The 26,340-nt window shown below is 42.6% G+C and overlaps 1 protein-coding gene across 12 annotated transcripts in view; it reads right to left on the bottom strand.

The window, feature by feature from the left end:
* RBFOX2 (RNA binding fox-1 homolog 2) overlaps positions 1–26,340 on the bottom strand; it is a 298,767-nt gene that overhangs the window by 82,596 nt on the left and 189,831 nt on the right. Inside the window, exon 1 of one of the 12 annotated variants that reach the window (XM_075551006.1) lies at positions 9,401–9,657. The exons of the other annotated variants lie outside the window; for them this stretch is intronic. Coding sequence (XP_075407121.1) covers positions 9,401–9,427 — 27 coding nt within the window. The 5' untranslated portion in view covers positions 9,428–9,657. Of the gene's footprint in view, positions 1–9,400; positions 9,658–26,340 lie in introns of those variants that run through there. 12 annotated transcript variants of the gene reach the window in all.

The following is a 26,340-nucleotide window of genomic DNA, read 5'->3' as shown; positions in this document are numbered from 1 at the left end:
CAGTATTTCCTTGTGTTAATCGCAGCCATTAGTTAAGTAAGAAATGTTTATCATTTGAACATTCTGAAACTAACAACCCTTTGGGAAAAAAACTCAAGAGGAAGATGAAGGGAAAATTTGGCCAAAATAAACAAACTGAGGAAGATCTCCGTGATACTTAATTTATAATTGAGTAATATTAAATCAGAGCCTTTTTCAAGGACATAATTTGATTTTTGGGTCGTTTTTCTTCTATTTACAGTTGGAAATCAGATGATGGGTACTGTTGCTACTGATCTAAAAAGCCTTAATTCCCAATTTTGTTCTTTCAACATTTTTTTTTCTTTTTCCATTGGTTCCATACCCTCAAAGGTCAGCATCAAACTTACTTTTGCTAGTTTTCAATATATCATTTGTCAATTAAACTGGCAACTCAAAAGTCTCTCTAATAAATAAGTTTGTAAAAATATTAGCCTTCCAGGGATCAGGGGACAACCCAAAGATTAGAAGACAGATTCCTGTTAACCAGCTGACAGGCAGTATGTTTTATAATAGAAGAGCAGAATTCTGCTTAATAATTAAGGGAAATACCACTGTCTCCTTACGTTGTAAAATCGCTAACAACACAACATGATCAATAAGCTATGACAACAAAGTCAAGTCAAACACGCTGTCCTAAAACAAAACTTATAACAAAGATGTGATCCTTACCATATAAACTCGTGTATAAGTTGACCCAAATATCAGCTGAGGCACCTAAACGTGCTGAAAAACTCAAGCTTATACACACACATATACAGTAATATTCATAATTGACACTGGTACCTAGTAATTAGCATAAATAATAGATCAGTCATACAGATTAATTCAATTAGTTTAGGACAGTAAGAACTCTGGAAACCACATGCTTCCTTATCTATGCTGTTATCATTCAAGGAAGCAGGGCTGAGGAGCAACGGGGTCATTTAGTAGTGCCTTCACATTTGTTTCTGATGCCAAGGGGTAGAGAAACAAAGAGTAAGGCAATGATAATGGAAATAAAGTTAGCTATTCATAAGGAAAACCTCTTCTCCTTTTCAATGGCCAGCCATGGAACTAATTAGGTTATGAGGCTGGTAGAGTAAGAGAAAACATGAGAATTTAAAGCTAAATAGATCTCAAGTTTGAACTCACTCTCTCTGACCACAACCAGAGGCTATCACCAGGTTGCTAGATGTCTCAAATCTCAAGATCTAAAATGAGAAATGGTAAAACATTACAGCCTTCTGCAGATGACTGATGATGTAAGATATGAATCTAAGTATGCAATGTGAACGTATATAAAACACATTGGTGCAAAGTAGGTGTGCAAAAAAGAAAAAAAAAAAACCCAAGTTTGTTTTTTTCAAAAACAAGTTATTTCTGTATACCAGTCACTATTAATGGTGGTTAAAAGCAGGAATTTCATAGCCAAACTCAACCTCTCTGTACCTGTTTCCAAATATCTACAAGATCAATTATTACTAGTACTTATTCATAAGGTTGTTGAGAAGACTAAATGATCCATCTATGTAGGACAACAGTGTCTTTTTATAATGCGAGGGGCCTTCAAAAAGTTCACAGAAAACTTGACTTTAAGCATGGAATCTGGTCTTGGTTTTGTAGTTTTGCAAGAGGACCTGCCAGGCCACAATCTTGCAAAAGGGAGTGAACAGCTTACCATGCAAAGGATGTGCCTCTGGCCTACTCAGGAGCTGGGTCAGTTCATGGCTTTGGTGGAAAGAGGAGGTTTATAGCAGGCCTAATCCCTCAGGGGTTGAGGAAAACCTCACTACAATAAAAAATAACAAGGATTCCAAAAGTTGCATCCTTTGGATCCAGGGTAACCGTGCTGCAGACCTCCTGGAGCCAGGAGTGTAATAACAATGAAGACTGAAAAGCAGCAAGAGGCTCAGCAGTAGGGTGTGTCTGTGGGCATGACTGAGAGAGAAGGAGAGGAGAGCAGTTTGGGCTGGAAGCTGTCCTGATTGAAGAACTGTGTCTTGTCTGAGTTGTAATGTCCCTAATAAACCACAAAATCATGATAATGGTCTATGAGTTCTGTGTGTTCACTGCAAAGAATTATGAAAACTACTAAGTAGTGAATGTCTTAGGAGAGTGCTGGCATCAGAATTGGTTTGAAAAAGAAGGGAGGGGGGAGGCAAAAAAAAAAAAATGTTGGCGAGCAGAGGTTAAGCCTGCCCTCCACCTGACAGGAACTAGTTTGGGGCTAATGGTGGCTCTCATTCGTCCCCCTTAGGTCAGGTGAGGTGTGCCCGAATAGTCGTCGCAGCACTGAAGACCAAGGCTGGTGCGTAGTGTGCCCTCTAGAGTGTTGCTGTTGAGTGCTGAGAACCTTACATCCACTAAGCAGGACAAAACGATATTTGGTCCTGGGCCATCTTTATGATTGTTGACAGGTTCTATAGTACTCTAATGAATTCATTTTATTCAGCAATGAATTCTTGATTGCTGCAAATGTTCCAACAAAACACTGAAAGAAGTCAGAGATGAACATCCCAAAAGAGAGTCAGAGAATCTGAACTTAATTTATTCACATAGTCACACCTATTTATTGAGCACCAGCTATGTTCAAGGGATACTAAAACAGTAGTTAAAAAGATGGACTCCAAAGCCAGTTAGCTTGACTATGAATCTCCATAATATCTCCTAGTAACTGCATGAAGTAGGGCAACTTGCCTAATCACTGTTTGTTTATTTCTTTAATGCGCAGATGACTACAGAATATTGAGCAGCTGCGATGAGTTAATGTGGGTAAAGAGCTTAGAACAGTGCATGATATTAATACATTATAAACACTGATAAGGATTGTTGGTTGAAATCAGTTCCTACTCACAGCTGCCCTGTGGACAGCAGAAGGAGACCTTGCCTAATCCTGCACCATCCTTACAACTGTTCTTCAGTTTGAGCCCAGTGTTGCAGCCATTGTACCATGTCAACCCATGTCTCTGTGGGTCATCCTCTCGTCTGCTTGCCTCTCTACTTTATCAAGAATGACATCCCGAGTCTCTCCTGATAACAGTCTCACTATCCTCACTTCTTCTAAGGAGCATTCTGGCTGTACTTCTTCCACAACAGAATCATATTGTTGCAATATTCTTCACTAGCACCACAATTCAAATGGATCGAGTCTTCTTTTGTCCTCCTTACTTGGTGTCCAAATTTCACATGCCTGAGGCGATTGAAGAGTCAACATCAATCCGATGGCAGTGAGAGTGTGAGTTTGGGTCATCGGCTACACCTTGGTCCTCAAAGAGACATCCTTGCTCCTCGACACTTGAAAGAGGTCCTTCACAGCAAAATTTCCCCATGCAATGTAATTAATGCTCATGGAAGCAGCAGTCATGCAATAAGGGATGCATATAAGCACTGGCTATTATTATTAATGTTATGATGAGTCTGTGTCAGGCACTATTCCACGCAGTGGACTAATGATAGTATATTCTTTGGGGAAGGATAAAAAGGTAAACACCAGATAAACAAATATGTGACAATATCAAGCAATGGTAAGTGCTTCAATCAGTAATAATGAAGAAAAGGCAGGATGATGAGGGAGTGCTAGTTAAGAAAGCAAGCAGAAGGGAAGAGCTCTTGTGAAATAATATTTGAGTCGATCAAGCTGTGTAAATGCCTGGGGGTGAACATTTCTGACAGAGAAGAAAGCATGAGAAAGGCCTTGGGGAGGAAAACACACCAGGGAAGGGCACTAGGAGATGGGGGTGGGAAGGACAGGCAGGTTCCTGGTCACACAGGATCTTACAGCAGAGACACTGGGTTTGATTCAGAATCTGGAGGGCAACACTGGAAGGCTTTAAGCAAAGAAGCTACCAAATCTGATCTGTTTTTTTAGTTCACCACTTAGGAAACAAACTCTACTGAATTATTTGACTGCAAGGTTCTAAACCAGATTAATCGTAACGGGAGTATTTTTAAAGCCTAGAACATGGTAACCATGCATCATGATGGTGGACTGCACTATTTTTGACTGCTTGGAGTAATTTGGGGGCTACAGTCAGAACAGTGAAACATTGACTACTGCAGGAGAGCTTTTTATTTGTGCTTGTTGAAGTTCATTGATGAAGTGTTGCAAAGAAATGTTCAAAAAATATCTAACAACTCATAGAAGCCAGACTTCCTCAGATCACAAGGGGTAAGCTTCTGAACCTGTTACCGTGAGATACTTTAAACCTCCAACCAGGAATGGCTCCTCAAGTTGTGCTGCGGCTGTTGTTAGGTGCCATTGAATTGGCTTTACCTTAGAGCGGCGCGATGTACAACAAAACAACACACTGTTCAGTAGGGTGCCACATTCACAACTGTGACCTTTGAGCTCACCATCGCAGCCACTGAGTCAATTCGTGCTGTTGTGGGTCTTTCTCAAATAATACACTGATGTTCTATTTACCAAGCATGGTCCTTTCTCCTGATAACACTTCCAAATTAAGTGAGAAGAAGGCTCTCCTTCCTTCCTTCTAACGAGCATTTTGGCTATACTTCCTCCGTGACAGGTTTGTTCATTCTTCTAGAGTTGATGGCACATTAATACTTCTCCCCAACACACTAAATCAGAGGTCAAGTGAATTCTTCAGTCTTCTATAATCATCGCCCAGCTTTCACGTGCATAAGAGATCATTGAAAAACACCATAATTTTTTTAAAAAGGAAGAAAAAGACCATAATTAAAGACCAGACAGACAACAGTTGAGCCTAACTGGTAAAAAATAGCTGTTTTAAGCACGATGCTCTTTTAAGAACTAGCTACATGGGATCAAACTGACAACAACTGAGCAATTCAATGGAGTAGCTAGAAAGCCAGGTGGGCCATGAGCTTCTGTTAATGAGGAAGGCACAACTCAGGAAAAAAAGGCTGAGAATGGTGACGCACCTGGAAGAAGGCAGTCAGGGTCCCTAAATGGCAAATGTGGAAACGACTGTCTTGCTGTGTATATCCCCAACAGCAACAAAAATAATACAATTTTTAAGGATGACTGTGGTTGGGGAAACTGAGAGAAAAGAATGAGAAAGCAGGAATAAATCCAGGCAGAAATGTTTGGAACATGCAGAGCTGGGTACTCAAGAGAGGCCTTGGCACAGAAGAAGCGGAAGGTTAGGCGTGGGAGGAGGAGTCCCTGGAAGTGCAATGGGGCTCCCAGTAACAATGTGTCAGAAGATCACAGAGAGATGTCCAAGGCACAACCCAAGGTAGAAGTGTGACAAGAAGAGAGGCCCATGATCCAAAAGTCCGAGAGATGGAATGATCCCCATCAGGCCGTCTGTGTAGCTGTGATTTTTGAGTTTTTCAAGGAAAAACGGACACCTGGAGGAACCTGGCCAGGGTTTTCACCTTATTCTCCTCCCTGTCACTGAGAGGGGAGAGGAATGTCAACTACCTTGCACCACAGAGGTGCCCCCTGGGGCAAAGTGGACTTGAGGAGCAGACTGTCAAAGCACTAAGCTTAGCTAGTCCCACTGCAGAAACAAAGGGAAAAACAGAGGCAAGGGTCAAAAAGAGGCACTTGGCTGGGAGGAGACTGGGAAGAACCACTCTGTGGGTCAAAATCACTCAGATTTAATCACAGCTCCATTATGAAAATTCTGGGTTTCTCTTCTGCAGAGCTATTTTTAGCCTACTGATGTTTTCAAGGGCCAGCCTTGGCTGTGGCAAGGAAATGGTTACAACCCAAGACATGGAGCTTGCAGAAGAATTCAGAAAGCACTCAAATCTCTGGAAAAAGTGAAGCTGCTTTTGGTTCTTTGTACAGGAATATAAATCTCCAACCCACAATTCCAGGCTCCCCCCTCCAACTTCCCCAAGCCCTGCACAGCCCAAATAAAGTGGAAAGTGTGCCAGAATACAGTGTGGGCTGAGGCTTCGGGGACACAGGGTGGGGAGGGACGGTGACTGGCAGCACCAAATGGAATCACTTTAGAGCAATGCCACAAAATGGAGACGAAGCCCCCGCCGCCGAGGGCTCTCCGCAGTTGCAGAGAATGGGACGTGCTTAGCAAATACCACAGGCTCCAGCTTCTATGCCAACTCATTTCAAAATAAAAACCAATGCCAAACAACATCACAACGGGGGAGGGGACAGGATGAAACAAAGCAAAGCCTACCTGGCTTGCTAGAGGGTCTTAAATTAAAGCCTACAATGCCCTCCCCCTCTGGAGTCTCCCAGCCACCCAGAAAAGATCAGCACAGAGGCTGCAGTTCAGGTGGAAGAAGTCAGTCTTCCAGGTAGGGAAGAGGGAAGAGGGCAGAGAGCAGACAATGGGACTGGTGACTCATTACAGAAGAATACGCTGCAAGCCTGCTGCCCCACTGGCTCCGCACGTTTAAAGGAACAGCAGCCCCCTTCCCAACCTCCCCTTTCCCTAACACCTACCCTCTCCTTGGGCTTGATGGAAAACAGATTCTGGAGAAAATGCCAGCAAAGCACTGAGCTGTCCAAGGGGAGGGCTTTGTGTTCCAGAGAGCCAGGCTGTCTTACTCTAGAGCAGAGCACACACATCTCCTTTCACACTCACTCCTTTTCATCTTCTTTTCCTCTGCAGGCCTTTTCGACAGGAAATCTATTTTTCACTAATTAGAGTATAAGTCATTTGCCCTTTGGCCTTTCTGATTTTACAAAAATTTTGAGACGAATGTCTCTGCTTTTTCTTCTTTGTCATTTTCATAAGCCCGAGCAGATGCAATACTTGGGATCATAGTCTCAGAAATACGAGCGCATTCCCTATGAAATATTCCTACAGCACACAGAAAAACCTGAAGGTATATAAACGTCTTACATAAGCTTATCTATGGTAATCGAATATTTTTATTAAATTGCCATCTGCCTTAAAAGAGAGAGAGAGAGCTAAGCACCGATTGCTCATTGTAAGTGACAGCGCAGTTTACTAATTAAATCAAAACAAAACAGGCCTTATAAAACTAGAGCACGTGTAAGAGTGCACAGGCTGCAAGTACCGACAAGGACCTCACGCTGCACGATGAAAATGTCACCCACTGCAAGCCCTTCTGGCATCGACTGAGTGGAGAAAAGGTAAGGCCTAAAGATGCTAAGAAAACGACATCACACAATGGAGAGAGCACAGACATTCTTAATATGCCAGGCAAGGCAAGAAATTGCCCAATACAGCATTTTAACGTCAATAATCCAACTCTAGCCAGTGCAGGCATTTTGTACTCAGAAAGCTTAAGTGACAGATCACTGTCAGATACTGGGACTGGTTAAAATACTTCAAAAAAATTTTTTAACCAACGAAAAATTTCATCTAATGAGTTGCTATTGTGTATGTTACATAGATACAGTCTACACACTAAAAAAAAATATTACAATGCTGAAAACTCACAATTTTGATATTCTCAACTTTCCAGTTGTGTTAACGCAGGTAGAGGGGGGAAAAGCCAGTTACTTCTTTCTCATTAATTCAGTCGTATCCAGGGCAATTTTATCTTAGAATCCCTAGATACACACACCCCACCCCATCTGCCAAATCTCTTTCCATTTTTCTCATCTGCTCCATTCAGAAAATTAGAGGTATATAGTACTGATTATGAAGATCACAACATTAAGAGTACACACATAATAGGTGCATCCTAACTAATGCTTACAGCCTTGCCAGCACCTCTAGACACTAAGCGGAAATATTGCCAAGGGAATTTATAAAAATTCCTATGTGGACAAGTCTTTTCCCTGGCTCAACTGCATGCACGTATATAAGGAAAAGTCCAGAAGCTGCCAAGCCACCAGTCAAAGGCGGGAGAGAGGAGCGCTGCTGACCACAAAGACTGCCAGGTAGTGACAGCTGCCCAGAGGGCTCCAGGATGAGCAAGTGTCATTGCTAAAGCAGCAACGAGGGTCCAGAGATTGGTTTCTTCTTTTCTGGAACTTGAAAAAACAATAATGAAGCGATCTTTCAAAAGAGTTGATTAATTAGACTGATGAGGGGAGGGTAAGAAATTGAAGAGGAAATAAGCCTGGTTGTCTCCACTTTCCCACAGAGGGGTTTCTTGATAATCACCCAACTGAGACCTGCAAGTGGGGGGAAGGGAGGAATCACTTTGGAAAAGTATCTTCTTCAGAACTCCCCTTTCCTTTGGGTCTGGGTGGGGGAATGCCCTCGAGGCTCCCCTCCCTCCAGAGAGCACTGCGGGGCATTATATAACATTTAAGGGAGCCCAGGTGCCGCTCTTGCAAGGATGCCGCTACCCTAGGAGCTAGCCCACTCTCTCGCCCCCCGGTGGTGACTGGGAGAGGGAAAGAGAAGGGAGAATAAGAAGGACAAGCTCCTTAAAAGGAAAGCACTGTCCAGTGATGAAATTTCCCTATTGAGGATAAAAGCCGCCAGTGCAATCAGGCCTGGCTGAGTTCGGGACTAAAGGGCATGCAGGTCCTGTAATGCCGGTGACTAGGGATTGATAAATCACAGCCTCATCCTGCCCTCCTCCTGGAGGTGAAGGAAGAAAGGGAAGAGGAGTTCACAGAAGGGTGCCAGCAGGAGAACCAGCACTGCCCTGGGAGCCCATGGCCGAAGATTCGCCTTTCCATTTGGCAGGAATGACTTGCCAAAATGCAGATTTTGTTGGCCAGCATAACCAAAGAGGCACTGTGAGACTCCTTCCATTTTCTACTCCTGCTCCTCCAAATGCCGTTTAAAGGCCGAGTGGTTGTCATTTCCACATGCAGGCTCCTTCTCCAGCCAGCTCTATCTGCCTTGGCCACACCTGGATGCTCTGAGCGCTCCTACGGAAAACTGTCTTCCCCAGGAACAAAGCCATCGAAAGGAAACATTCCCTCCTAACCTTGGAGTTCTCAGAAGCCGTGAGGAGAGAAGGCAGCCAAGGTGCAACCCCTGAGAAACCACCGTGAATGGGAAGCCGACTTCCCTCCAACACACACTCTTCGACAATTCTCAGAGGGAGTGGATCCTTCTCCCCTCTTCTGAGCAGTCTGCAAGGACCCCTTCCTACCTCTGCAGTCTTTTCTCCCCCTCCCTCTTCTCAGAACCAAGACAAAGAGGTAGACAAATCCCCACAGGGCCTTTCCTGAGCTACAGCTGCACAGTACAGGAAACAGGAATCAGCTATGGAGCTGAGGGAGGGAGGGGGAGAAAAAGGATATGGATACATAGAGAACGCGCGTGCGCGCGCGCGCGGACACACACGCACACACACACTCGGACTCAATGCAGACCCAGACTCGCACTTAGTAGTGGCTAACAATAAAGCCAGCCTTTTCTAGGAAGAGAAAAATCACAAAACCCCGCTTGCTATACCATGCCCCAAACCTCTATGTAGATCCTAGAGACGCGGGGTGGGGTGGGGGGGGGATCATCCCAGAACACAAACAAAAAATACCACGCCAAGGAAGCACGGACCTTACCTGAGTTACCATTTTCTTCTTCTCCATAAACCGAGATGCGGAGTAAGTGATGAGCCCTTCAAACAGTCCTCTGGGGCACACCTCCAGAGGCCTTCTGCGCCCCCCGCCCCCCCAACCTAACTCGTCCGGTCTATAAGGTATCTCCCTTTATCGTCTCCTTCCCTGTTCTTTCTAGTGTTTCTTCCTTTCTTTTCTCTTCCTCTCTGGCAGTCTCTCCCCCTCCTTCTTTCTCCAGCTCCCTCCCATATCTCAGGCAGATGGCTGAAGGAAGCCCCACCCCTGAATGCCTAAGGTAATTAATCAGAGTGGAGCCCCACCTCTTCCTCCTCCCCCTACCCCTCCCGGCAAGCTGACATCTCCCGGCTCCAGAAACAGGCCTGCTGGAGAATGGCAGTTTGGTGTGCGGCTGTGCGCACGCGTGCGTGTGCGTGTGTGTGTGTGTGTGTGTGTGTGTGTAGGGAAAGGGAGGGAAGAGGGGGAGGGCGGGGCAGGCGCCATGTGCAGGCATATTTCAAGGAGTGAATAATATCTGTGATGGTGGTATTAATTATATAGCACTAGAATCAATCGTAGCAGCTTACCATGATTAATACAGATTTAAAAGATTCCAGCTGTGAATATCCAATAATGAATAAGAAATGAAATAAAATTTTAAAAAATTTAAACTCGTGTAGTTTTAGAAACCGAGTGGGTTTATGGAAAGATTCAAGGTGTAAGCTACCACATGGCCACAGACAGAGTCTTTTGAAGAATGGGGACATGCAAGAACTAGCCTGTTCTGGAAGACCTAATCAGCCTAATGGCTGCTGAGGACTTCGAAAGGGAGAGGTCATTCCCCACCCCCACCATAATAGGCACACACACAGTGAAAAACCAGGGGTTCCAAAAAAGGCTCATACAAATATGACCGCCTAAGAAACCAGGCTGTAAGTTTCACGAGAAATTCTGGTTACCTGAGAAGTGACCCCTTGTGCGCGCCAGGCGTTTCGGCCTTTATTAGAACAAGCCACGCATTGGTGGGCTGGCTGCTATCTTCACCGACCCTTTCAGTTAGCACTGAGCAACCACCACCCTGCCCCCAACACACACACAAAAGGCCTTGTTTTGGGTACACCGCAGGTACTCAGTAAATATTTGTTCAATAAACAAAGGAAGGGAAAGGGGTCACTCTTTTCCTGGTGGTCTAAATTCCTCGATGGTCCCCTCAAAGGCCTCCAGAACCCACACAACTCAAACCGACATCTATCTATCTTACTAAAGTCCTCAAAGGCCTCCAGGAGTGCCAAACCCGATGGCTATTTTACATCTTCTGGGCTGGCTGCGGAGCGTAAGCCCCTCCTTCAGGAATTCTCCCTCCGAGCTAAGAGCTCACGTGCCCTTCCCACCTTTCCTCTTTCCCTGGCCACCCTCAGCCAGGTCTCGCTCTTCTGGCTCTGCCCAGCCTTGGAATCTTGGTGCTGCTTCAGCAAGCCTCCCTAGACTCTAAACTTCCTATCTGGGATTTTAACCCAAGGGCACCGTTCCTCACATAAGTACTCTGGGGGCAATGTTATTTTCTTCTGTGCATTTCTGTGTGGGAAGAATCCATAGGCTTCACCCATTCACACTTGGGTGACCACCTATAACTCTGAGGGCTCCACATTCCATCTCCAACCCCAACATCTCTCCTGACTTCACGTGCAAATGTACAACTGTCAGGCAATGGTCACCTCCATTGAGATACCTGCAAATTCCTCTAGTTTAAAGAGTCCCATGTGAATTTAACTTCAAAATCAAATCACTAGTTCATTCAACAAATATCCACGTGCTAGGCACTGTCAAAATCTTAATGGGCAAAGAAGAGAAACTTCCTGTGTGTGAAGTATGGATTCTAGTACTCATTCTACCATATTTGTTTTCTTGGTGGGAGGTTACATTCACAACAGGTAAACTATCTACCATTGTTTTGCACGTTATCAGGCAACTACATATAACCTCCTGAGAACAATGAGATCCACTCATCTCCTTTCAAACAATGGGGCAACTCAGACTAACTACCTCGCTTAAAGTCCTTCAACTAGCAAGATCCAGAAGCCAGATTCAAATCCAAATCCAATTCCTATGAATTATTAAGGGAGTGCCTGGACTCATTCCAAGGCTCCTCTTTCTCATTCACCACCACACCAAATCAGAAGCCAGTCCCTTTGACTTCTCTGAAATTTGCATCTCCCTTTGACTCCCTAGAAGCCCCCTCTGCTGGACTACTAACCAAACTCTTGGTGGTTCAAACCCATCAGCTGCTCTACAGGTGAAAGATGAGGCTGTCAGCTTCTGTAAAGATGTATAAGGTCTCAGAAAGCCCATATAGGTTCTCTATGAATTGAAACTGACCCAATAGCAGTGGGTGGGTTTTACATTCTTACCCCACCACCAAGAATTCCGTTTTAACCCTCTTCATTTCGTGTTTCACTTCCTTGTCTGACATTACTCTTCCCATCCAAATTGCTCACTGCTGGCAGCCAGAGTGAGATTTCTAAGCACTAACCACATCATCACCCACTGCCACTTCCCCAATGAAAACCTTCGACAGTCCCTCACAGTCTAAGGAAAAAGAGTAACTCCTAAGACTTCATCTGGCTTCCACAGAGCAGCCCAGAGTCATTTCTTACCCGCACTGGAGCTCCAACAGGCTGGTCCCGCATCATTGGACCAATCCGTTTGTTTTCCAGTGGTATCAAGTTTCTGTTCTTTGCTGTTTTGTCCCTTGAACATGACCTTCTATTAGTTGTTTAATTCATCCTCCAAACTCACGTCAGGGATCTCTGCTCCAGAAAGCCTTTCTTGAGCCCACCTTCCCCCATGGTCGGTTCACCCCGCAGCTGCCTTTGATTCCACTCTCCTGCCAGAGTAGAACTGTGCACCAAAGGGTATTCAATGGCTGTTTTTTCATACGCACATTGCTAGGTTCTCCCAAGACACCCTGAACCACTAAACTTTTGGTTAGCAGCAACACTGAGATGGATGTGGACCCCCTTCTCCCGGTCAATATGTTACCTCAGCACCCAATCCACGGTCCATAGCTCCTGGCATTACTGTTATGTCCTGTGAGTCAAGAGGAAAGTCTAAGGGCGGAAATTTTTCTTAAGCTGCCCCAAGTTCCTCACCCAGAGGCTGGGGGTATAGGAGATACATACTACTACTCACTGAAATTGAACTATAATGCCTCATTTTCTATTTCTAGCCATTTATCAATACATGGACACATAAGGATAATGAAGACTATTCATGTGTCTATCAAAATATTATAAAAGCATTCATTTTTTTCTAGAAGCATACTTAGAAATACCAGCAAATGCATAAATTTACTATAGTATATTCATATTTTCAGCAAAGAGGAAAATGTACAAAAAGGTGCGAGTGGGAGGAAGGCTTCCCTTTTTAAAGTTTTATTAGGAACAGTTCAGACTCTAGACCAAGGCCACCTCAGAACTTTACTTGTTATTCTCTTCACAATTTTACAGACTTGTGACTCAACTTCTCTGCTGTCTGCCTACGCTGCAGCCATGCTGTAAAAGCAAGTCCGAGAGTCCCTGACTAGAAGGCATGGCTTGTTCCTACTTTCCCAGGCTGCCTCTGACACCCAAGTGAAAATCAACATGAAAGGAAAGCATTTCCTGCAATAATAAAACCTTGTTAGTAAAAAAGCTCTTCACAGCGCTCCTGTCTAATAACCCCAACTAAATGTAAATAACAATTTACATCTAATAGATATTAAATACCTTCCCAGAAGCATGGAGAACACAATGCCACCTTAATATCTACTGTCTCAACATTTCCTTAATATAAGTGCAGCCAAATTATAGCTACCTCTATTACTTTCCTAGCTTCTTTTTATCAACTTTAGGCAGGGGTTCAGTTATACAGATCTCGTTCTACGGAGATGATAGTAGACTTTGAAATCAGAATAGAAAAGTGGTCCTGAGGGGCTTCATGGCCATGGTCTTGACTGCCAGGCCTTTCTTCTGAGGTGCCTCTGGGTGGATTCAAACCACCTTTTTTCAATAACCAGCTTATCACCACAAAAGAACACGATTAACCTGTGAGAACTGAAATGTCCTGCTTCTCAGTATGATGAGATAGTAAACCTATTAAACTGTAGGACCCAGCTATCTTGTGTACCACGATATTCCTGTGCCTGCAGTCAGAGTCCCTGTCATACGCTAGTACTCAAAATATGTGGTGCACAATTAACTAATTCAGAATACAAAACTTATAAATATATATATAAGAGGGTACCCCAGAAATCCTGGAATTGCAATGGGTGGAGCAGAGCTTTTGTAGTACACATTTTTCTCCACTAGGCAAGCATCGAGCAACTCACTCTTGAATTAGTGCACCCACTGGCATCACCTGGGAAGGTTCTCTTTGGTCACAGTGAATTTTTTCATCAAAGTAGTTTCACTTGGACCTCATTTTTTGTGATGGCCAATTTAAAAAAACAGCATGCAGTTGTAAAATTTTGCTTCTTCCCTGGGGAAAATGCTGCCCAAACTGTTGTGATGCTGAACACAGTTTACAAGGACTATGGGAAAAACTCAGGTGTATGAGTGGTTTCCTCATTTCAAAAATGGTGAAATGTTGGATGACAAATCTCATTCTGGACATCCATCAACTTCCGAATGGGTGAAAATGTCCATTCATAGTGCATTTGAAGTTCATTCCACCAGGTCAGACTGTTAATCAAGCTTTATGTTTAGAGGGTCTGAAAAGATGAGTAACGGTGTACAACAAAAAAGGCTTGATTTGTGGCAGATGGGGAGCTTATTTTAATAACACAACAATGCATCTGCTCATGCAGCAATCTCGGCACACCAGTTTTGGGCAAAAAAACCCAAAACAAAACAGCATGCCACTCTTGCCCCACACACCCTGACCTCACTCCATGTGACTTCTTTTTGTTTCCGCGAATTAAGAGGGGCATGAAAGGACAGTGATTTGAGGATGTAGAAGAGGTGAAGTAAAATATGAGGGAGGTGCTGTCAGCCCTCTAAACAGATGAGTTTGAAAAATGTCTTTAAGAATGGAATCACAGATTTGATAAATGTATTAATTGTAATGGAGAATACTTTGAAGGTGATAAGGTTAAGGTTATTTTGTTTAAAAAATTTAAATACATAGCTTTGGGGGGAAATTACATTTTGGGGTTTGTGTGTGTATGTCTGTGTAAAGTTACATATTTTTTAATATATATCTCCACTACATGCAGGTCCTCTTTCCACAAACAGTGGATAGCTAGCTGTACAGGGTAATTTGCAAACTACGCACTAGGCAAAAGTACTGGAGAGCTTTCTCTCTCTCTCTCTCTTCCAGATACACAACAAAATGAAACACTGCCCAGGCCTGTGCCATCCTCACAACTGTTTTTGTCCTTGAGCCACTGTTGCAGCCACTGTTGTCAATCCATCACCTTGAGGGCCTCCCTTTCTGACTGCCTTTCTACTTTACCAAGTAGGATGTCCTGCACCAGGGGCCGGTCTCCCTTGACAAGGTGTCCACAGTTTGAGGATGCTAGGTATCCTGGCTGTTTTAAACCATCAACTTTGGACCCTGAGCTACATTTCAAACTTGTCTCCTCTTCTGCCTCTTGCCTCAATTCCCTACCAAAATGATAATCAGTGCCAATGTGTTCTGAGGGTGACAAGCAAAGTAAAACTGCTCAAGAGAAACCTGATAAAAGGTAATAATCCTTCTAATTTGCAACAATAGTTGCATTGTAACCATCCAACCAGAGATGGCAAATGTCTAATCCAGGAGTGTGGATAAGGGTAATTTGAGGAACATGTCCTGAGACAGAATTTTCAGGACAGGGAGATCATGCTCACTGTTGCTTAAATCACATTTGGAAAGCCTCTATCTACTCACTCTGCCTTTATCTTATACCAGTTCGATCCATATTTGGTTCTGTAATATATATGTGCTAAAAATAATCTACGTTGGTCCCACAATTATCTAGATGCCTGAAATAACATTTATGATATTATCAATTTTTCAAGTGATCACTCCTAAGTATTAGCATTTTTTAAATGGGTTTTTCACCTGGAGAAACATCTGATTTTGTGTGTTGCAGGGAGAAGGCACGAACATTTGAGAAAACAATCACCATTTTAGCCATTAAAAGAAAGTGAACACCTCAGTGGCATTAATTAAATTTACCACGTTATGTTTTTTCCCACGGCCATTCACAGAAATTCAGCGCTCCTTACACCTTTGAGACAGGCACGATTTCATTAACAATAAGACCATGAAAGATCAAGTTCTTAAAATAAGTTATTGCCTTTTGTTGATGAGAGCGCACTTTGTTTCATCATCTCAACACTAACAATTCTAGAACTACTTAATAAAAATAAGTGCAAACTCTTTCATTAAAATATCACTTTCAATCGTGCCCTCAATAATTTCCGATTGCAATATGCACTGGTACACACCATAAGGAATATGCAACGAAGAACTCTGGTTTAACTAGGTTTAAGTGTATAACAGAAACTAAGGAAAACATTTTAGAAATCAGAGTTGAGATGGCAAATGTCTACCTATTAATAATTTACAAATGCCTTGAAAGAAAATTGTAACCAAACAGAATTACTTAGTAAAATTGTAAAAAGAGTTCTAGCTCCTTCATTTTACAATTGCTTGTCATCCTCACTAGATTGCCTAGTGTGAAGAATGGAGTGTACACGCTTCAATGTTACCATTCTATTTCCTGTCCTGCTGACCTATCTTGATCTCGGGTATAACATACCTACTAAATAGAGCAGTGCCAGGACATGGTAGCTTGAAGCACCGGGTACCATATGTATCACTCTAAGTATTAAGGATCAAAATGATTTTGCTAGCAAATATACCTTTCTGGAGTGAAAACTGTCACGGTGAAAGACTTTCTCAAACCTTTCCATAATCTCTTAACAGAAAGTTTTTAATCTGCCACACAACTGGGGAGAAGGGGAAGAGGTCAAGTTTATATTCCCCCAGAATTCACTGTTTGTTTTTAATGTGTCTAATACCTCCAGTCCTCGTTGTAAACACCTTTACTGCCTCAGCTTTGTTCCTCAGACACTTTTACTTAAGTTACTCCAAGTATCCAGACTTTGCTAGTTGGGACTCAGAAATGCAATCTTAAAAGATGTTTCCCTTCAAAAGCACACCGGTATTTACTTGTAAGAATCTTTATTTCTCATCTGGCCTCATGATACTTCCAGCCTTAAGGCAAGCCAAGCTACTGCTTTATGATAGCAGAGAAATAGTTCAGAGAGAAACGATTCCCATAAATATATGAACCTGATTAAGGGAAACACAAAATACTCTTAATATGAATAATCCCAAATAATGGAGTAAATTTTACCAAAATGTAAACATATGTTAAACTAATATATTCAAATACAGTGAAAGGAAAACATAACCCATTCCCTCCCACTGGATTCTAACAATACTGGTAGTAACTTATTACTTGAATGAGACCTATGGCTTTACTCTGTGGAGTCTACCCCGCAGCCCCAACCAAAATAGTTTGGTTTAGCTTTTAGGTACAAAATTACTAGTAAGATGTCCCAGTTACTTCTTTACTCCCTTTAAACTATGTATTCCTGCCCAACCTATGACTCATACAGCAACGAACCAAATGAGTGTCAGTCACACAGCTGGTGCCGATGTCGAGTCACCACGGCTATAGGGTAGAGCAGCATGCGGCCAGCAGCTCAACACGTAACCGCTATGCCACCAGAGCTCCTCATCCATGGCTTAGGTGACGATGATTAGAGAAATGATTGTTTGAAAAGAAAGAATGGCATGATGAAACAAAAACACAGCAAAACCATCTTCCAACACTGGCCAACACACTTTGATGCCTCAAACATTAGACTTGTTTCCAGGTATATTTGACCTGCTAATTCAACAAACAGCACTAGTTTCCCCCTATCAGGTGTAGTTTCTGAGACACAGACCACTCTTCACTGCTCACCCATACAAACACACAGGGTATTTTAATGTAGTAACAGCTACCTGAGACACAGAAAGAATACATTGCTTTCATTCAAGGTAGTTTGTGTTGCAATAAATATTTGGATTAAGTTATACTTTACATGGTGTCCTTTGATTCAAAAACATATTTGAATAATACAAATTCCATAAACTTAGAATTTTCTTCAAGTATCACTTCACCTTTATTAGGAACCAGAAAACAGGCAGTTCCAATTTCTTATCTTAAAAGAGGGTCAGAGATGAGAGTTACTGTATAGTAAGAATGATCAATTGACTTCTACATATTAAAATGTGTTCTGAAATGCTTACTGCCTAATTTAAAGGAAAATTTAGATCTTCAAAATATTTATGAAAATTGCTATGAAGTCTTATTTGACACTCTAAAATGCCCTCATGCTTTCTATATATGTGCCTTTTCAATTTCCTTTTTTATTTTCTGCTCTTCTCATGCTGGGATCAGGCTTTGCAGTCTCCAACTTGTCGTCTCTATAAATACTGCACAGCCTCCCACACTAAAAAGACACCCCCCACCCCCGCCATCTAACCAATTGTCCCTTCGTGCTTCCCAACCCTTAATCTTTTAAAGGCTGCAGAGTGCCTGATGGGTTTGAACCACTGACTTCATGATTGGCAGCTCCACGTGTAAACAACGAGCCACCACAAGCTCATAGACAGCTTGCCTTGAAGTCCCTAATGCCTAATCCTTTTTCAAATACTTCGCATCTTTTTTGGACTGGTCTTGTAATTTATAGATCTGAATTCATTTCATATTTAAAACTAGGGTACGTTAGTAAATTGGCATCACCTGGTAGTTGAAAAATAATCAACCTGTCAGATGCAATTTTCTGAATCCATGCCCCAAATAACCCCAGGAGCAGGCCGACAAACCAAGACATCAAAAAAAAAAATCAATTTTTGGTGTTGGGCTGTGAATTCAGAAGCAAATATAGTAAGCATTTTTAAAATCTACTTTAGATTTTCACCACATTCAATTAATATTTCAGAAGAATTCAGTGTATGAGAAATCTTCTGGTCCCTTTCATTTAATAGATAAGGAAGCTCGAGTCAACAAACAGGAAGCTCTTTTAGTATGAATAAGGAGGTGGTTCATAAGGACTCAGTATAAATTAAAAAACAAAAACCAAATTTGCCGCCACTGAGTCAATTCTGACTCAGAGGGATCCTATCGGAGAAGAACTAACTGCCTCGGTGTGTTTCCAAGATGGCAAATCTTTAAAGGGGCAGAAAGCCTTGCTAATTTAAGTGTAAGTAAATTATTCAGGAATAATCTTTAAATGGCCTAGCATTTTCTGATTCTCCTTTCTAACAACTTAATAATGAAAATGACACTTATCCCAATACAAAATATTCTAAAATGTTAAGGGCAGAAAGAGTGCCATCTACTACATAATATCATTCCGAAAATACAGCAGTAAGTGATAACTTATAACAATTCCTCTTACTGATACAAAGTAAAGCCTACACTTTATTATAATATGGTGGTTTTATTAAGTTACATTTACACTGTCCTGCCCCACCTTTTTAACACACACACACACACACACACACACACACACACACACACATCCTTTCTGAAATTTTAACTTGTAGAATTGAAGGCCACCCACTCTTGCTTGGCCCTTTAATACTGCAAAACTTAAAAAAAATTATAGCGAGTTACCCAACACCCCGCCCCTCCCAAATATAAAACCCTGGGCAATCTATGCTCTGAATGATCCCAAACTAACAGTAAGTGTGCAGCATTTCATTCCACCATTAGTATTGGAAAACACATTATAATCTTCAGCTTACCTGGACAACTGGATATTGGTAATCCATACAATATACACCATACATAGCAAAGGGGAAAAATCTTCAGATGCTGCAGGTACAAAAATGATCAAGGTTTGCCTTGTTTGATCTGGCTGTCCTCTCCAAAGGAACTTGATGGCACAAAGTAACAATTAATAATAAAGAATGATTCCTTGGCTTGGACTTCCAGTCTGCAGAGGGAGGGAGGTTGGCTGAATAAGAGTTGAGCTCAGACCAGGCCTCCACCCCAATAGGCCTCGGCACTCCACAGAAGAAATGTTCACAAAAAAAGCAAACTGCTCCAACCCAGTTACTTACTGGCTGAAAGCTACCCTAAAATGTGCTCTTACGGTTGGTTTGAAATTGGCAAGCCTGCCAGAAACTCAAGAAGCAGAGAAGGGTAGCCAGGGAAGGGAGCGCAGGCGCCTTCAGGGACGCAGGCCGCGTCCAGGAGCCCTGCTGGTATATATGTTCCCGGCTGTCAGTGCGTCAGTGGGAGCACTCCCCCAATCCAGGGCACGGCAAGGCAGATGAGACTGGTATGATTTAGCTATTTCTTTCTGGGTGTGAGCACGCGTGCGCACACACACACATGCGCGCACACACACACACATACACTCAGCCTTCTCACTGTCTCCAGGAGAGACAGGTGTTAGGATTAACAGTATCAAACCCTTCAGCCAGGGAAAGAAATGGGAGAAAAGAAGTCACAGTGATACATGCGGCCAAGGGTTCCCTTTCAAGACACTGTATGTCTGTGTGTCATTTAACGCCTCCCTGGCTGTGCTCTAACAGAGACGGGAGAACAGCTGTAGGATCAGCACAGAAGGAGAGGAAGGCGGCCCCAACTCAGAGGCAACATGAGTCCACCGGAGGCCTGGAGATATGCAGTGTATGCACTCAGCTGTTCCAGGCAGTGGGGGGATTAACTTCGGCTGCCTGCAAAAAGGTGGGGGTGGGACAGTGTCTTCAGAAGAGCCAGTTGCTTCTCTCCCCCCTTTCGGAAGCTGTTATACACACCCTGCTATTATATACCAAACACACATGCGCACACTGATTTCTAGAATAGATCTTAAGAGCAGTAACAAACACGGACAGGTGTTCAGTAAGTCTGACAAAGCCTAGTGGGTTAAAGGGTAGCTTTTAGAAACCAAATGGTCCATCTATAAGCAGAGAAGTGCTGAAGAACTCTTAGAGACTAGGACACAGAGTGAGCAGAGAGTGAAACCTCTCAGTAAGAGACACCCAGGCCCGACTTAGAGCAAGTAGTCAGGAGTTCAAAACGATAAATGATCCTCAATTAGTTTTAGGAGCTATGACCTCACTGATCTTGGAGAGCCAGTAGCATTGTAACTCACTTCCGTATGGGTCAACTATGAGGATTAACTGTAATTTTCAGGACATTTGCCAGAGGTTGTGTATTACTGTGCCCACCACACCACCACGGCCCCACTGAGTGCCATTTTTTTGCCTTTTATGGTCATTGTAGCTTATTCTAGGCTTGTCCGGATAATTTGTTTGTAAGAATCAACATACACGTCTAACTATGAAACACTTACTTTGAAGCCATTATTAAGTGACTATGAAGACCACCACAGATGTACTAAATGACTTTTAGATCGCTGGAAATTATTATATACACAAGGGAGAGTCAACAAGTTTGTGGGGAAATTCCATTACCTTTTTATTTCATGAACTCTCTGAAAGCCCCTTGTCTAGTTCTACATCCTGAGTAAATCCAGACGCTTACCAACTGTGATAGTTACATAATCTGGTGTCAGTTTGGGACTTGATAAGATTAAGAGGGAAGGGGTGGAGTCTAGTCTGTCAATCGGATCACAGCCAATGAGGCCTCTGTGTGGGCACGGCCTTCTGAGAATTCTGGGAATTCCTAGAGTTCCTCCTTGGAGGCAGCAGTGTCTGTCTGTCTCTCTCTCTCTCTCTCTCTCTCTCTCTCTCTCTCTCCTTCCTCACTCCCTTGGCGACTCTCTACTGACAAGACACATGGCACTATGCTGATAGACCCAGTGCCCTGGGAACTGGAGAAGCCATGTGGAGACCCCTGCCAGCGCTGAGATGCTTCCACCACCACTGGATTCAAAGACTTTCTACTTCCCACTGGCCTGTGATCGTTCTGCATTTGGCATCACTGCATGTGTCCCCGAGTCTGAAGAGGACTTTATAGATTGGTATCAGACATATGGGCTAATATTGGACTCACAGGCTTGGACAGCACTGGGTTGAGAAGCTTTCTTAATGAACAATTACCCTTTATATAAAACACTCTCTTATACACATGAGTTTCTATGGATTCTCTAGTCTACCCAGACTAACACACCAACTCTGTATCGAGTTTCCGAGGCTGTAAATCTTTATAGGAGCAGACACCGTCATCTTTCTTCCTCACAGTCCCTCGTGAGCTTAAACCACTGATCTTGCAGTTAGCAGACCAGTGCTTACTGGACAATGCCACTGGGGGCTCCTCACGGCACGAGTGGAAATAGTTCCATATAATAAAAACTTTTACTGAGCATCTGTTGTGTACAGGTGACAGGGATAGGCCTTGGAGAAAGACACAGATGACCAGACAGAGTTCTGTTGAGAAGACTGTAGAACTGATGGGAGAACTATGTGCATGTACCAAGGCCTGATCTGCAGGCCTGGAGCAGTGCTGCGGCACAAAGCAGGGTTCTCTTAAGCCCTCCAGGCTCACAGGCTGCTCTTCACGAACACTTCTATCTTATGTCACTTGGCACATCAGTTAAACAAAGAGCCCCTTGCACTGTCAATTCTGAAGGGTTTTTCAGAACTTCAGAACATTTTAGATCTGGTCCCCCACATTTTCAGGGCCAGAAAAATAAACATCTAGCTGCTCTCTACATAGCTATTATGATCGTAATTAATAATACAAAGTTATTAGAACAAAGTATTCTTGCATTGAGGGAGTACTTGAGTAGAGGCCAAATTTCCATCTGCTACCTTAATGCTTAACATACAAATATATGTACATAGATCTATTCCCCTATCATTATACATGCATATACTTACATATGTACATGCCTGTATTTAGACCTCTGTAAATGTCCTTTGTCTCCTAGTTCTTTCCTCTATTTTCTTTTACTTTCCTCTTGTCCCACTATCATGTTCAGTCTTCATTCAGGTTTCAGTAATTCCTCTTGGCTACACTGCCCTTGATCACACCCCACCAGACATCCTATGCCCTCCTTGCCATCGATTTTAGATCACTTGCTGTTACCCTGTCCTGGGTTGGTTGACACCCCCCTTCCTTTCCCCAGCAACTCTCTCTCCTGTATCCGCCCCCCAGAACCATTGGTCCCATTGTTTTCTCCTTCATAATGTTTATCGCGCCAATCTTATCTAGATAGACATGCACAGACAATAATAAGCACAAAAACAAGACAGAGCAAAATAAAACAACAAAAGAAAATGAAAAAACCAACGACCAAAAAAAAAAAAAAGCCTATAAATAGTTCCAGGTCTGTTTGTTGACCTTTAGGGGTGTTTTCTGGTAGAGTATGATCGGTGCCACGCCCTGGCCCCAGAGTCTATTTTTGGGATTCCTCAGGGACATCACTGCTTTGCTCCCCTTGCTGCTCTGTTGCATGCCTTAGTGTTTTGCCCCAGTGTGGTGGAGTCAGATTGGGCACAATTCCCACACTGTGTCTCCAGTGTTGTCCCCGGTAGCGCTATGGGTCAGTGAGGGACGTCATGTCTCGTGGTGGAGCTGGCCACATGGGACAAACCAATATACAAGTAGGAGGTGGGATGGGAGGTAGTTGGTTTTCATTTATTATTTTAGAGATAAATTTCTATTTTAGTCAAAACATTTGGACCAACATTTAGCACCTTCTCCAATTTAAATTTCTAAAAGTTGGAGTAAACCAAGGCAAGTTTTACTTTAGTACTAAAATTACTTCAACTAGTAATTATGAGTCTCCAACTTACATGATCACATTTGCTTCACCTGGCAGGATGGTATAGCTATAAACTCATGGGCGAACGGAAATTACATGCCATCTGATTTAGATAGCTACCTACATTCTGCCTACACTTGGCCCATGTCTGCTTTAAATACTCAGGAGAATGACAGTGAAACTTCACAGCTGAGCTCTAACTCCCTGAACTTCATCTGGCCTTTGTACCTACCCCAAGCTGAAAAAAAAAAAAAAAAGGACTTTGTTATACTTCAAGGACCAATAATGTAATCCATATTCAACTGTAAAAAGTTACTTGTACAAAGAAAAGGCCAATCTTTTTCACAGAAAACAACTCTTGCTCCCCGCCCCCCCCCCCAAAAAAAACAACCCATACCAAAAACAACTCATCCCCTATAAACCAACAAATTCTAAATGTTGGCTTTGAAGAGCCTTTCTCCTTTCCTGGCAAAGGTTTGTCTGAAGAAACACAATCTTCGTGGTTACTAACAGAAAGCGGGCCCATGTATGAGACTAGGATATGCAACATTGTTGCTTCTTTTTCATCCTGTTATCAAAGGGATTTAAACAACAAACCAAAAATGAAACGTTTCCACTGAGAAAATATTATGAAATGATCCCTTACCCCTTCAAAGCAGGCTAAGGTATTTCCTTTAAATGTCAAGTATTATCATAATCACTCAAATAATAAAAAACGCTAATTTCCCATAATACCCTCAGAGGTTATCAGCTGACAATTAAAGTTTACACCATTTGAAAACGTATACACTCTGCGTCGCCGAGTACTTTCGTAATACGAAAGTTCTGAGGTATGGATCCATTATATACAGGGATATAGAAAACAGCCTTTGTGCATATCCCCATATATCTTATAACAGATGGGCAAACCACGTATTTTCAACATAAATTCCTATACTCAGAACACCGAGTACACGCCTGATAATTGTGCACATGCATGGATGCCAAAGAGAAATGTATCTAATTGTTTTAAGAATAAAGATATCTAGAAATTATCTTGAGACAACCAATTCAAGTTTAGCCTAGAACAGACAATCTACCACATCAATCCCATGCTATAGACATCGTGGCTGACACCACCTTATGATCCAAGATTTAGCAAGACTGAGTTTAGACCATCAAATTAACCAGAAAATAGTTGAGATTCTTGTCTTCTCAGAATCCTGCCAAGTGTGCTCAAGGACACTATTGGGTTGGAAGGTAGACTGCTTCAGAAAGATTGTTGAGGTTTTGCACTGAGGTCTAACGTTTGCTTTTTGTAGCAGTATTCTGAGACGGTTCCAGAGACTGCTGCATGTGGGCTAAATGAGAAGGTCACAAAGAGGAGCTTCAGCTAGACAACGGGAGTGACGGGAATGAGAGGCAGGTAGGTAATGTGCAAGTTTCAATTAGGAATCGGTGTGACCTGTCCACTTGACTGTGGGTGAATCCTGGCAAATGACAAGTAGGTTGGAATTATTATGGAGGACCTGGGACATCAAAGCTTTGTGCCTGCAACCTCTGAAGAGTTTTTCAAAAGGAAAACCTGCTACAAAGATGCTTTGTGGAAATCACTTTCATGACTACAGTCCAGAAAGGGAGATGAAACTAGAGGCTCCTATGACAATATGCTTGGGATGTGCAAAAGGTTCGCTGGCTTGGCTACTCATCAAAGGGTTGGCATTTCAAGCCCATTCAGTGGTCCCTCAGAAGAAAGGCCTGGCAATCAATTTCTGAAAAGTCAGTCATTGAAAATCTTTTCTAGGACAGTTCTACTCTGATACACACAGAGTTGGCATGAGTCAGAATCAACTTTATGGCAGTGGTTTATATCTTGTTTTTTTCCACCATGTTCTATAGACTAATGTCTAAATCACATATTAGCAAAGAGAATAAAGAGGGCAGAGATGCAAGAGACATTATAAACACAGCATCTACTGTCCACATATGGGATATGTGAGGAAGGGTTCTAAAGTCTCACTGGCTGGCCCAAGAAGACTAACACTGATACCACTGGGAGATGATGAGTGTGGACCAGATTGACAATATGGTAGGGCATCTGGTTGAAAAAATGCCTAACAGGTCTTTAGAGATGGAAATGTAGGTGGCACCTCTGGAAGGGGCTCCAGAGCTAGAGAGGAAGAACAAAGAGGAGCCCAAGACATGCAGTGAAGGCCAGGGTGGGGTTGAAACTTCTCTTTCACACTGACTGAGTCCACAACAGTTATTCAGCATCAACCTATTACCAAAGGGGACTAGGGGCAGTAAGATTTAGAAGGGGGGCAGTGTTGGAAAGGAAGAGATAAATAGAAGGCAAAAGAGACCAAAAATAAAACTTTAAGATAGCAGTTCTCAACCTGTGGGTCTTGACCTCTTTGGGGGTTAAACAATCCTTTCATAGGGGTTGCCTAAGACCATCGGAAAACACATATTTCTGATGGTCTTAGGAACTGAGACACCACTCTTCTTTCCTGCTCCAGGCAGGTCCGCCCACATGCAGATACGCCCACATACGAGTACCCGGCATGATAACATCATTGTGCCAACACCATCACATATACCCTATATAAATACAGGTGTATGTGACGGGGTTGGCGCCATAATAATACTTACGTGGACCAGTAACACATGTATAGAGAGCAGTTACTGTGTAGAAAGCAGCTGCTGTGTTTAAAGTAGCAATAGTGGAGGTGAAATGACACTTCATGAATTATAATTACTAGGTAAATGTAAAATAGTGTACTATAAAATCATCAAATACTGCAAAAAATATATCTGTACCATAGGAACTTAATCTGGATGCTGATCAGTTTTTTATATTCAGCTGTGGTTGATGTGAGTACTGCCCCCTTGTGATAGTAACAGATATGTTACAAAAAACAACACAGAATGGTAAATCAAAGGAAACTTTAATGAACTGTATTGACTGACCTATGCCATGTATCATCTTTTGTATTATTAAAGTTATTGTTATCTATTACTTTCATTAGCAAACCATCCCGTGACAATGGATCTTGTACAGAAGAACGTAAAGAAAGGAAAATATAGTGAGGATTTTTTAGAGTTTGGTTTTACCTCAATAATTACAGCAGGAATTGAGAAACTGCAATGTGTTTTTGTTGTGAAGTTCTATCAGCTGAATCTATGAAGCCAAACCAACTA

The sequence above is a fragment of the Tenrec ecaudatus genome, chromosome 6 (assembly GCF_050624435.1).
Source record: "Tenrec ecaudatus isolate mTenEca1 chromosome 6, mTenEca1.hap1, whole genome shotgun sequence".
In the NCBI taxonomy this organism is placed as follows: Eukaryota; Metazoa; Chordata; class Mammalia; order Afrosoricida; family Tenrecidae; genus Tenrec; species Tenrec ecaudatus.
The sequence above is the reverse complement of the archived record's forward strand: the minus strand, read 5'-3'. Positions and strand labels throughout refer to the sequence as shown.